General features: G+C 40.3%; 1 protein-coding gene across 11 annotated transcripts in view; it reads left to right on the top strand.

Moving 5' to 3' along the window:
* Ccdc150 (coiled-coil domain containing 150) overlaps positions 1-14,144 on the top strand; it is a 102,271-nt gene that overhangs the window by 69,454 nt on the left and 18,673 nt on the right. For all 11 annotated transcript variants that reach the window (XR_013109539.1, XR_013109536.1, XR_013109535.1 and 8 more), the window contains 5 exons: positions 5,229-5,357; positions 7,084-7,253; positions 8,176-8,269; positions 9,184-9,353; positions 13,361-13,487. Coding sequence is in view for 2 of the 11 variants with exons in the window: in XM_076931908.1 (XP_076788023.1) it covers positions 5,229-5,357; positions 7,084-7,253; positions 8,176-8,269; positions 9,184-9,353; positions 13,361-13,487 (690 nt within the window). In the remaining 9 variants the exon portion in view is untranslated. The remainder of the gene's footprint in view (positions 1-5,228; positions 5,358-7,083; positions 7,254-8,175; positions 8,270-9,183; positions 9,354-13,360; positions 13,488-14,144) is intronic.

Here is a 14,144-nt window from a genome sequence, read left to right as displayed (position 1 = left end):
TCCTATGGGGGTCCCAGTTACCCTGGATGTTGGGAAAGATGTTGTGGCTTTTGAGTATGTTGATCTTCTGGGAGCCAAGCTTCCTCTGTGATCCTGTGCTCCTGTGATCCTGTGATCCTGGGCATTTCAGAGCACCTGGGAGTCAGGTTCCCTCTGGGTATTTTAATAGTGCGTACAGAGCCAGCATCCCAGGTCTGCTCCAGGTGCAGGTTACGACTGGAAAGAACCTGTGCCAATGCCTGGGCAGGGGTTCCTGGGTCTCTGGATCCTGTGGGGTCCCAGTTAATCCAGGTGTTGGAGTTGATGTTGTGGCCTCCTCACCTATGATCCTGGGCATGTTAGAGCACCTGAGAGTCGAGCTGCCTCTGGGTGTTGTGGGACTGGGTGCGGAGCCAGTGCCCAAGGTCTGCCCAGGGCACTGGCTCAGACTGGAAGGACTTGTTACAACTTTTAATATGCTTTTTTTGGTGTGCTTTTGGCATATTAACTGAAAAGTGTCAGGGGAAGGTTGCTACCTGGCCACGTCTAATTGTTTTTGAATGTTATTTTTTTCCCTAGATTAGGAACATTTTACCTGTCATTTGTCTTTACTTTTTTAATTTGGGGGAAATGTCTTAATACATTTTCCCTTTTTTATTAAAATGTTTATTTCATACAATATATTTTAACAATATTTTTGCCCTCATCCAGCTTCTCCCAGAACTTCCACAACTCTCCATACCTACTCAATTTTATATTATTTCTCTCTCTCTTTAAATAATTTAAAAAAAAATCATTAAGATAAAAAACATCAAAGAGCCGGGCGGTGGTGGCGCACACCTTTAATCCCAGCACTTGGGAGGCAGAGACAGGCGGATTTCTGAGTTCGAGGCCAGCCTGGTCTACAGAGTGAGTTCCAGGACAGCCAGGGCTACACAGAGAAACCCTGTCTCAAAAAAAAAAAAAAAAAAAAAAAAAAAAAAAAAAAAAATCAAAGAAAGCTAAATTAAAAAAAAAATGTTCCCAACAAAAAAACCTTAGAGTTAATCTTGTGTAGACCAGCTAACTCCTGGGCATTGGGCCTGCCTTGATATGTGTTTGATATACCCCATGACCCTTTACTGGATCAGCTCTAATTTTTAAATAGATTTCTCTGCCATTAGTTTTTCTTCCCGCTCCTTTTATCTCAGTAGATTCTTACATTGGATCTGGAAAGTTACGGGCATGCTTAACTTCTCGTTCCTGAATGCAGTGTTTCCTCGCTCTTCCATCACTAACAGTCTTTCTTTACTTTCGTTTGTTGTGTTCTACATTACATGTGTGGTACATGTTAGCATATGTATATATGTACATGTGTGGGGATGTATGCATGCCCATGTATGTACATGCAGAACCCGGAGAAGGACATCCAGCAGTAGGTATCTTCCTCTACTTTTCTCTTCTTTATTCTGGTGAGGCAAGGTCTCTGTCTAAACCCGAAGCTCTCCCTTTCAGCTATGCTGCTTGGCCAGGATCTGCTTGTTTCTGCCTGCCAGTGCTGGAGTTACAGGCATATATAGTCGATAATGGGAGCCGAAACTCTGGTCCTGATGTTTATATAGCAAGTGTTCTTACCCACTGAGCTATCTCTCCAGCCCACTGGTCTTAATCAAATCTATTGCTTATGCTTCCTACTCTGCTTCATTTCTAACATTCTGTTCTCTTTTCCCCCTCAAATTATCAATTTTCTCGCTATGTTACTCAACCATGTTGCTAGCTTACTGAATTACCTGTGCTCTAAATGAACTCTCTTACTACCTTCTATGCTTTTTTTTTTTTTTTTGAAGTCGTTATCATTTTTGTAAAGTAGACTTTTGGATTTTTGGTTTCACATTTGAATCATGTCAGTCTCTTTGGATGTGGTAATTGATGAGCCATGGTCTTTGGAGGTATCTTGCTCCTTTTTCATGTATCACGTATTTCTGTGTTACAGTTTCTACATCTTAGGGTGGAATGTCTGCTCCTATTTCACTGTGACTCTTAGTAAGCAGTCTAATCTCTAGCTCCAGTACCACTCAGGAACACTCACTGTAACAGCAACAATTTCAAACAACAGGATATAGAAATACAATAAAAATTGATAAAATACCAGTAACCATGGAAATGGCAAAAAATAACTTGAGTATTGTGAGTATACTTTAAAGTAAAAATTTATTTATGGTAAAAGTAAAAATGATAAATGAGCAGCATAAAGAAGATGGCTCAGCATTGAAGGTACTTGCCTCACAAGCCTGACTGATGATCTGAGTTTGATCCCTGGAACCTTGGCAAGGTGAGAGGAGATAATTGTCTCAACAAGGCTGTCTTCTTGGCCTATGCATGTGTACTGGGGTGCACACAGCCATACATCACACATTGCATATAACAACACACACAATAACAACAATAAGAATACAATAACAAGTTTTAAAAAGCAAAGCAATGTGAAAAATACTACGAAAAGGATTTCTTTTGACTAGGGAATACACATAGCAGAAGGAAGACGAAGTACTGGAACAGCTTCTTTCTGGGTCCTACAAATTGTCTGCCAAGTAGAAAGAAGCAGTTAGTTAAAGTCTGTCTTTTCTACCATGTAGGGCAGTGCTGAACCAGAGCAGTCAGATGCTAAACAGTTTCCTTCAGGAATGTCCCCCCCCACCCCTGTGTACCAAAGGCTATGCTGACCACCATCAGCTTTGGATCTTGTCCCGGCAGAGTTTCCTGCACTCCTGAGGCTCCTGAGTTCCCTGGGTGTCTAGTGCTGTTGGCAAAGGGCGACCCCCCGACTGCCTTACCATTTGTAGCAAGCAAGCAAAAACACTGAAAAGAAACCTATATACGAGGTCTACTCTGTGTTCTTAAACCTTTAGGACTATAACCCCTAGCCAAAGGAATGAGGCTGAAGTGCAGTAACCCACTTGTCTACAAAGCAGTCAGTGCTAACAATAGTGAGCCCCAGTACAGATAAATGACTTCAAAAGATGAATTCATCTGTTTACCTCCAGCCCAAGGCTGTGAGACTCTTCATCTATCCTCAGGTGATGGACTAAGGTCCCAGGAAACAAGGGCAAACTCCCCATTCTCTGTGCCCTTAACTGCCCAAGTGGAGCCTTCTGTTACTTCAGCTCCTCTCCAGGTTCCTTGACTTGTGACTATGAAGTTTGCCCATGTGTCAGAAGCCATCTAGGAAAGGCTAAAAGCATACAAGTAACCTTCTGGAGATGAATTTAAAGACCATATTTATTGTATTGTCTGCAATAGATAATTTTGAATTGTGAGGCTTTCAGAAATCTCATCTGAGGATTGATTCTTGCAGCTGATATGTCTTTCCTGTCATTATTAAATCAATAATTTTATTAATGATCTAATCATTTTATTAATAATAAATAATAAATTATTAATTTAACATTAATATTAAAATAATACTAATATCTGGACATTAGCCCACCATATTGGGCAAATTTTCTGCAGATCAATGAAGATGTACTCTTTTGTAGCAATGTTATGTAGACAAATTGACGATTTCATAATTCCTAATAATGATTCTATAGAATTCCTAAATTTATACAGGTAATGTTGAGCCCTGTATAATATAAAGGCCTCAGTTAGCGTTCTGTAAACCTTCATGTGTTATGGGCTAATAGCACTAAAATAGAAAGCAGGTTTGAAGCAGATTTACAATCAGTGAGAGCATTCTTTCTGGGCTGGTTATGAAATCATTATGTGATAACTCAAGGTCATAAAACTGGGTACAGACAATTTATTGTAGGTGCAAGAACAAAAGACAAAATATTGTCTGGACTTAGCTATACAAAACTTTAATACTAATGAGACACAAGGTGCAGATGATTTGCCTCTAGACAAAACCATGCTAACTTAGATGTAAGAATTATTGTTTTAAATTCTTAATGACCTGTAGAGCTAGTGGCAGATAATGAGTGTTTAATTAGATAACTAGTCTTAATGGAAACACATGTAAACATCTCTGTTGTAACTCCTTATTCGATTTATGATTTGAATGTATGTTTGAGCTTGTGATTCTAAGAATTTTTTTAAAAAAATGCTTATAATACCATGTGATCATGTGTCCTGAAAAAGTACAAGAACTAGGAATGATGACAATAAGCACAAAAGCAGAATAGAAGCAGAGCAGGCCAGTGCAGAAGGAGAGCAGAGAGGGCAGGCAGGCTGCTTCTTACCATGAGATAGGTTTTTGCTTAACAGCAACTTTCTTCTTACTGACAAGGACAGGGCATTTTCCTCAATAAAAAGGTAGAAGTTTTTTCTTTCTCTAAGCCATAAAGGTTAGAGCTTATTTTTTATCCAGAATGCATGAGTTCTTTCTGCACTGACACTTGTTCAATGAAACCTGCTCGTGGGGGCTTTTGCTCCATCCACCAAATATATATGTGTGTATGTGTGTGTGTATTTGTAAGTATAAGTGTGTGTGTGTGTGTGTGTGTGTGTGTGTGTGTGTATGTGTGTGTGTGTGTGTAAGTTGATGAGACAGATGCTTGGGCCCAACAAAAAGGTGAATGTGTATATGATTGTGTGTGTATGCATATTTGCTTGAGTAAAAGTTTTTCTTTTTATGAGCATGACTTTGTTTTCCTGGTTCACTAAAAGTTAATTGCTCCAAACCCCCCTCTCACTTGGCCACTGAGAGGTAAGGCTTCGAGGCAAGAGAAAAAGGAGCCTTAGCAATGAATCTTCTACTGAATTCCATATGCCATATGCATATGGAATTAACATATGCCATAAAGCATACATTAATTGTCAGAGAAATATGAAGTAAGTTTATAAAGTGATGTTTTCCAGCGCTTACTGAAGCACAGAGAATTATAAAGTAGATAATAAGAGAGGTAAAGAGTTGTTTCCCCAGCATTTAGTAATGCACAGAACAGTAAGAAAAAGTAAAGTTTTTAGTACAGAACAGAGAGTTAAAAGGCTTGAGATACTCGGTCTTCTGGCCTGCATCTGATGCTGTGTTCCATTTCAACCCATTTCAGCCAGAACAGACTCCTGGCACCCCTGCTTATTTACTGATTTGGTTGTTAAAAATTTGTACTCTTTTGTAAAAGGATAAACAGCTAATGGAAGTGGGTTTATTTATTCAAGTGGATAGACATATTTAATTTTTCATGTTTGATTTATAAATTTTTGTGCCTTATTGCACTCACTGGTTTGTTGTGCTTTAGAATGTTATGCATTCTTTCCTTTTTCCTTCCAAGATGAAATCTATTCTTGGGAAAAATGAGGAAGAACTGGCCCAAGCAGTGATGTGTCGAGATGCTGCCCTGAAAGAGAGCCAGAAGTTGAAAGGGGACCTGGAGGCGCTGGAGGACAGGGAGATCAAGAAGGCAAGGCACCCTCTCTGAAATTCATATGCTCTCTGGCAGGGGCATATGAAATCTAACAGGCCACATTCACTAACTTCCTTTTCTCATTCATGAAAAGAGGAGATGTAATCAATGAAGGGTTAAAATAGTTCTAAATTTTCCTATGCCTACCAGGAGAGTCTGATTGTTTTCTGTTGATGTCCATCTGATGGATAGATGGATGATGTAACCACCTCTGAGGGTCCTCTGCTTACCTGTTTCTTTGAATTTCTCTTGGTTTTTGCAAAGGGTATGATCATGTATCCCAGTCTGATCTGAGAGTATCTTAGTCCCTGGCTATCCCCTGACCCTGAGGCTGAGATCATGGTTGTTACCATCCTGCCCAGCCTCCTCTTTGCATTTAATTTATGTGATACAGCCTTGCTGTGAGGCTTCACCTTAACAATGTTCCTGTGTAACTTAGCAGAAGCAGCAGTCCCCTCCCAAACATCTTTTAAAAATATGTTTAGACATTCCATTTGTGCATTATATGACATTTTAATAACATCTGTAATCTCAGTAAGATTCATACTGTACTCAGCATGTCTGTCAGCTCAAACGTTTATCAGTCATTCTTTATGCTAAGAACATTTGATATGTATATAACTAGCTACTTATACTGCTTGTATGTGAAACATTCAATTAATTCTTGGCAGATATGTTCTTATTGTACTCTTTTTGTACAAATATGAAAAATTAAATATGCTTATCTACTTGAATAAATAAACCCACTTCCATTAGCTGTTTATCTTTTCACAAAAGAGTATTTTAAAAACCATTAGAGTTTCCTCCTATCCAGTGGCACCACTGCACTGGGTAAGTATCACATATCCAATCCTCTATCACCTTTCCTAGGCTCTAGATATCACTCTTATCTACTTCATTGAAGTCAGGTGTTTAGCTTCCACATTTAAGTGAGCATATATACTATGTATCTTTCTATGCCTGAGTTATTTCAATAAAATCTAAAGTCTGCCACTTCCATCCATGTTGCTACAAATAACAGAATTCTGTTATGTCTGAATAATATCCAATTATGTATGTTGCCATATTTTTTATTTCTTCTATCCATACCTCAAACTTCATACACACACATACACACACATGCATATACACACATACACACACACACACACACACACACACATATAAAATTTGTTGCTGTGTGGATGTGTGTGGATGTATTGTGGAGATCAGAGGAAAATTTGCAGGAGTCAGTTTTCTCCTTCTATCATATGGATCCCAGAGAGGGAGCTCAGGTCATCATGCTTTGCAGCAGTACTTCCCACTCTAAACCATCTCACTGGCCCATCTCAAGCTTCTTGACAGCAATCTTCTCCAAGGGAGAGACCTATGGACACATGAGAGACCTGTGGACACATGAGAGACCTGTGGACACATGAGGGACCTATGGATACATGAGTCTTTAGCAACTTCACTTTTCTTCCAGTCTTTTATGCTCAGAAAATTTCAGATATGTTCTGTTTTTCTGAACCCATCAGAAGCCAGCTGAGCATACTTCTCCACGATCACCTCTGACCCATAGAAGTTGTTGGCCCAGTATGTTCACTTGATAGTGTGCTATGCTGTGGCGGCAGTCAGGAGGCTGCCACATGGGGTGACATTTCTTCTCCTCAAAACACAATAACTTAGGAAACAGAAGTGGACCGTACTTTTCTGTTTTCTGTCTTGTTTCATTTTCTTTTAGGTGGGGAACTTTCAGAAACAATTAGCAGAGGCTAAAGAAGACAACTGCAAAGTTACAATCATGCTGGAGAACGTGCTGGCTTCTCACAGTAAGATGCAGGGAGCCCTGGAGAAAGTCCAGATAGAGCTCGGGCGGAGGGACTCAGAGATCGCAGGCCTCAAGAAGGAAAGGTACTGCATTTGTTTTCAGCCATGTTGAGGAAGAACATGACGTCTCTTGAGTATCATTTACTTTGAGAAACTATTAAAATGGTGTTTGAAGAACTGGCAGGTTAGGTGCTAAGCCTGCAGTTGGGAAGCTTTTCAAACAGTCCGAGTTGGCCCTGCTAGAGTGGTACAGAGTAAACGTGTCCTTGAAGTTTGTGGGCTTTGAACCACGGCTCCTTTCTGCACCATTCAAGCTGAATTGAGAGATGAGTAATTATCTTAGGTCAATCAGCCTAAGATGAGGATTAATTTTAGCTGGGTTTAATTACTGGACTTTATTGAATATTTCAAAATTATATAAAATGATGAACAATTAAAAAATAAAGGAAAGTCACATTTAATATTTCTTTTGTGTTAAGAAAAAATGGTCTGAGGTTGATAGTGTCTCTGGAGTAATTATGTATATTCCAGTTCATATTCCTTCTGTGTCATGAAAACAAGTGAGTTGTATTTTCTCCACTGTACTTATCTTTTTGTGTATTATAAATGTGTTCTCTAGTACATTAGCTTTTTAAAAGGCAAGATAATAATATATCAAATATGTTTGCTTGTCACAATATATCTCAGAGTAGCTGTTATATTTAGAAGCAAAATTCTCAACCATAGGCCAAACTTTACCAAGCTGGTAAAACAGTACACTAAATTACCATGCCAGAAGTCAGTCAAAAACATGGGTTCACAGCCTAATAAGTAAGTGTGGTTGAGTCACACATGAGACAATGTTTTAATTCCCTAGGAGCCTTCGTTTCTTGCCCTGAAGATGAAGCATGTGTGACTGCTAATAATGCAGTCTGAGCTTCCAAAACACAGCGTCTTGGACCTTACACATGGTACCATCATTCCTGTTCCCTCCTTTACAGTCACCTCTTATGCTTTCTATTTGTAGATCTCTAAATCAACAAAGAGTACAGAAGCTTGAAGCAGAAGTGGACCAGTGGCAGGCCAGGATGCTGATTGTGGAAGCCCAGCACAGCAGTGAGGTAGAGCCAGGTGTTAGAGCTGGCCACACCTATCTGTTCAGTTCTATTGTGACCTTAGGTTTTAGGAAGATGAAATGAAACAGAGAAGGTTCCATTTCACTAAGAATTCTGGACAGTGACAGATTTATGAATAAGAAATGGGTAATTGCATAATTTTGACTGATTTTTTTGTCTTCTGTTATCCACATTCTTCACATTTACTAATGCACAGGTTATTTCAGGAGTTAAATGTTTTAGAAAACAATGTATACTCTCAGAGGTAGCTGGCAACCCTGTTAGTGAGAGGACATGTGCATACATGTGTGCCCATAAGTATCTTTCCACACATACATATTTATAGAAAGCATGAATAAGCCTTTTAATATTTGTTTATTTGGAGGCCAACGTACTCGTGTACTCTGCGTGGAGCACACGTGTGTGGTCATATGGCAAATTATGAGACGCCATTTTCTCCTCTGGGTACAACTGACTGAACTGGAGGCAGCAGGCTGGGTGGCAGGTGCCTTCTACTGACACTTCTTGTTAGCCCACAAAGAAGCCTGGTTTGGGAAGAGTAGATGAGGAATAGTTGCCGGTTTTTAAACTCCTAGGGCATGAGACCAGAAGATAGAATCAGTAAGAGAATAATTTAACTGGTGAAACTTGAAAATCAGGGTAATGTAAGCTAGCTCTATTTTCTCATGCTCTCTAATCTTCAATGGAACTGCCTTCTGAGAGTGGTGTTGGTAATGGAGTGTGTGTGTGTGTGTGTGTGTGTGTGTGTGTGTGTGTGTGTGATGGTTTGCCTACAGTGTTTGTTTCTGGTTCTGACTGATCATTTCAGTGGTACTTACAGCCAGAGTATAAGGAGTAAAGACTGGTAAAGACTGGCCTACTGACTGCCCTGGACTCATGGGCACTCTTCTCTCTTTCAGATGGAGCCACTACAGAAGTCTCTAGATATAACTAGAGAAGATAACAGGAAACTAGCCATGAGCCTAGAGCAAGCTCTCCAGACAAATGGCCATCTGCAGTCTAAACTTGATCACCTCCAAGAAAAACTGGAAAGCAAAGAGCGTGAGCGGCAGAGTCTGGAAGCCTTAAAGTAAGGACAGTAGACTCCTGGGATGGGGGAGTGCCTCTAGAGAGTGAGGGGCTGGTTTGGAGAAGCTAGTAAAGCTCTTTCTCTCGCATGAGCTAGTGCATCTAGCTCAGTCACCGACAGCACCCAGGCATCGCTGAACAGCAGCCAGTAATAGCTGGCTGGAGCATGCCCGTGTGGCTCTCCTTTTCAGTTCTTTGCCCGTTATCAAGCTTATTTTTTATGTGAAGTTAAACTAAACTTGAAGACTACTTCAAGAAACACTCATGTTTCTCTCAAGCTTAAGCTATCCTTTTAAAGCATTATTTGAGCCAGGTATAGAGGCACACACTGGTAGTTTCAGTATTTAGAAGGCTGAGGATGGAAGATCATGAGCTTGAAGCCAGCGTGAGTTACATAGTAAGATCCTATCTCAAGAAAACCAAAGGAAGGGCTGAGACAGATGGCTCAGTGGGCAGAGGCACATATGTGGGTCAGGTGACCTGAGTTCAATACCCAATCCTGCAAGGCAGCAAGAGAACCAACTCCCAAGAGTTGTCCCCAGACATGAGCATGTGGCACATGTACACACATGCACACATACATTATATATATATATTCTGCAAGGAATCCCAGAACTCTGGTATAACTCACCAGAAGTGGAACAACTACATCTAAGCAGATGATAGGCCAGGGATCATTTTTAGTTTTTGCCTAAACTTGGTTATATCAAACCATGAAAGTGTTGTTACAAACAGTATGGCAGTAAATATGATTTAGACACTAGTATGCTTATGGAAATACATATGGAACCTTATTCTTGTCACTAATTGTACATGTCAATGCAGGGTCAGGGCAGAAGCTAAGGCAAAAGAGGAGGGTACTTTCCATATATGCAGTCTGTGCAAGTTTTACTTTACATTTTACAAACTCTACTGCCACAAGGCTGTGCAGTATTGGCTAAAACAATATGGTGTTTGTATAGTGGCTGACATAATCATTTAAAAGCCTATCAAAGTCAGATAAACTGTTTGAGTTTACCTAGTGAGTCGTTCTTAACCCTGAATACCCTGGAAATTCTGCAGGTACTCTTTGTTTTCTATTCATTGGTTTGTTTTTTCCCTATTCAGGTTTGTTTGTTTTTATTTTATCTTTTTACATTTTTTTCTTTTTTAAATGACTTTGTTTTTAACAAGAGAGTACGAGAAAGGATGTAGACTTGGTTGGGTGGTGAAGTAGGCTGATATGGGAAGGATTGAGGGAGGGGAACCATAATCAGAATATATTGTATGAAAAGTATTTTCAGTCTTAAAAAACATAAAGTATAATCCCTCTCACTACAGCTAAAAGGATTATTGCAAGGGTCGATGACAAGGAAAGAATAAGGTGAGACTCATTTGCTTCAGAATGTTTCTTTACCTACTACTTATAGTTCATATTTTCATAAAGAGCAGTCCTACCTCACTGGAAGCTTGCCAGCCTCTTGACATTGTACAAATTTCTACCAATCTGGGTACACACTTAGGAAGAAAGATAAAACATAGGAGATTATATTTTAGACTCATTGGTTTTGAGGAGGAATTATGAGATGCAGAAATACAGGTTTAGTTCTGGAAAGAGGTCACAGTTTGGACTCATCTTTACAACGATGAGAGCTAATGTACTGAAGTGTGTTGTCTTCCATGCAAAAGTATAGGTAGAACTGAGGTCAGGGCATGGCACTGTGTCAAGAAGAAGGGAGAGGCTAGAGAAGGAGCCATTGGCGTTGCAGCTGCTATCTTCTGAGCATCTGTAGATGGTTCATTTCTGTGGCTCTAGATTACACAGAATAAGAATGGTCTAAATCTAGAAGATTCCTGATTGTATAGAAGTAGAACTTGGCTGATGATGAAAGGCAGGCAGGCAGGCAGTGAGAAGATGAAGGCTTGGGGCTGTGTAAAGGAGTGCTTCTGCTGCTTTCCTTCCTGGGTCTGTGGTGAGAGCTGAACTCTGCTCTTAGGGCATAGAGAAAGGCCACACTCAACTTGGAGAAAATCAAGAGAAGAAGGGTTGTCATTGAGTTTGAGATTAGGCGAGTGTAGCTCACTGAACCAGAAAACTGTCAGGAACTCTCAGTGGATGGTCTCCTCAGGAGAAAAGAGCAGGGTAAATAAGTTTTAAAGACTTTTATTCCAGGAGGCCCATAATTAACACTATGCTATGCATGCAAACCTCTGAATAGATGGCACATTGAGTGTTCCTTCTACAATAAAAAGGAAACTGAAGCTCATATCTATATAAGTGGCAGCAGAAAGGGAAGCCTGAAGGGAAGAATAAATTAAAAGTTAAGGGCTGGTGAGATGGCCCAATGGGTAAAGGCTCTTGCTGTCAAGCTTGACAACCTAAGTGTAATCCTTGGGACACAAATGGTAGAACAGAATGGAATCCTGCAAGTTATACTGTGGCCTCCACATCACACGCACACACATGCAAACATACACTTATTTATTAAATAAAGATTTAAAATTTTTAAATTGTTTTAAAATTAGTCTTAAACACAAATTAAATTTAAAATCAATTTAAAGTTAGGATTTGAACTTTAGACTTAAATGATGACAATGATAATGGCTGACACAGAGGCTAACATTTATTATGTTTTTACCTTGTACTGGGCATTATACTAAACACTTCCTTAATACCAACGAGGATCATATGATGGTGGACACTGTTGTCATTCCCATTTGTAGATAAGGAAATGACGTAGGAAGATGGCATTCTTAGCCAAGATCAGATATCATGTTGCTGGAGCTCAGGTTTGGATTCAGTCAGCGGCAGAAGACTGGAACTGATTATCTCAATCATATAACAAACAAAATAGAAAATCAAAATATAATATGTACTATATAAATAATAGTTTTCTTCCACATATGTGTATATATGTATATAAAAATATTTTGTGGTGAGTATGGGGTGGAAGGTGTGTATGGATGTAATAACAAAACATAATTATTTCACCAGTGACTTCAGAGTGTCCCATCCCTTTCTGTGATGTCATTGGGAAATTATCAGTGGGCAGTGAGATGGCTCACCAGGTAGAAGGGTTTGCCATAGAGGCTGATGACTTGAGAATCAATTCCTGCAGGTTGTCCTCTAACACTGCATGTGCATGCATGTGCACACACAAATATAAAAATAAATTTTTGAAATATATAATTTTTGAAAGAAAAGACATCAGCATGTTATTGAGATAAATGTAAAATTCTCTGTTAGGACTCCTGTGTGGGCCAGAGATGAGAGTGAAGTTCCAGTTACCAACTTCAGTTCTCCTTAGCACGCCAGCCAGGTGGACAAACAGAATTCATTAGCAGAGACTTTTCTAGAAGCACATAAGGAAATGGATACATCATCCAAACACACAGAAGAGATACTGAGAGAAAGAAGAAAGGATTTTGGGCAAGGCAGCCATGTACTGTTGTTGGTCACGCAGCAGAGCCACTCCCTGAGCCACCTCCACCTGATCAACCCACAGGGAGTCACGGGTTAAATCTATTGGTGTCCAACTTTTCGTTTGTCCTTGAAAGAGTAGAAATCTATAAATGCCGCACACATTCTGCTTATCATTTCAAGGAATTCCAGCATTTTCAGAAGCCTAATTGTTTATCTTGACCAAAGAACCCAAACTAAGAATGCTGATCAGTTGAAAGGCTCTCACTTCAAGAAAAGGAAATGATATAGTTTAAGCCTAGAGAGTAAGTAGCTGATATCAAGCATGACAGAACAAAGCAGTCATCTCGTAGGCGTGTTGTCCACTCCACTGTTTTTCTGAATGCTTTTTCCACTTAAAGTTGAATCCCTTTATTCAGAGTTGGTTTGGGTTTGCTGGTAATCCACCCTTTTTCCTTGGTTTTGAGCTTTATTGTTGAGGTTGAGAGGCTGCTGATGGCTGCTCATTTGTAAGTCACTGGTTGTTTAGAGGGCAGACATTGTTTTGAAAACCCTTCTTAACCCTTAAGATGATTTTTAAAGTGAATTTATCGTTTCCTTCACAACAGAGAGCAGGCTGCTGAGGAATCCAAACTGGAAGCAGAGCTGCACGCAGAGCGCATTGAGGCTCTGAGGAAGCAGTTTCAAACCGAGAGAGAGACTGCGAAGAAAGCGTCACAGAGGGAAGTGTCTGAGGTATGGGGCCATTTGAGAAAGAGGAGCACCTCCCAAGAGGGTCCCCAGCAGAGCAGGTGCAGAGGGCCTGCACTCGTCTTAGCTGTTCTGGTCCCTCTGCTCAGCAAGCCAGATGTGCTGCAGCTACCTCTCCTTGCACAGCAACACTGACAAGAAAGCAGTTTGTGACACACACAGTTCCCTGCCAGGCAGAGGGGTGCCTTAAGGAGAACTTTCCCATCAGAGGTATGAGATGCTTGCCTGCCTTCTGTCAGATCTAGTCACTGTCTCCTCAGCCTGTCTGTCTCCCCATCCTCTGCGTAGCCACCAGCTCCAGAGAGGCACACTCAACAGCAGGAGAAGGGTTGTGGATGGAGCTTAGCTGGTAGAATGCTTGCCCAGCTACACAGAGCTATGGCTTTCATCTCTAACAGCACACAATCCAAGCACTATGGTCAGAAGCTCAAGGTCAGCTTCAGCTAGATATTGAGGTCAAGGTCAGCCTAGGCTTTGTGAGACCTTGTGTTAAACAACAACAACAAAAAAACAAACAAAAACAAAAGCAAAGAGAGCTGTAAAAGACATGACTCCTGCCATGGGCATGAGCCAAATAATCCTTGTGTAGCTGCCACTGCCACTCTGGACATGAGGAAAAAATGCAAGACAGCAGAGAGGGTT

Source organism: Arvicanthis niloticus, chromosome 3 (genome assembly GCF_011762505.2).
Source record: "Arvicanthis niloticus isolate mArvNil1 chromosome 3, mArvNil1.pat.X, whole genome shotgun sequence".
Lineage (NCBI taxonomy): Eukaryota > Metazoa > Chordata > Mammalia > Rodentia > Muridae > Arvicanthis > Arvicanthis niloticus.
Note: the sequence above shows the minus strand (reverse complement) of the source record. Positions and strands in the feature narration are given on the sequence as shown.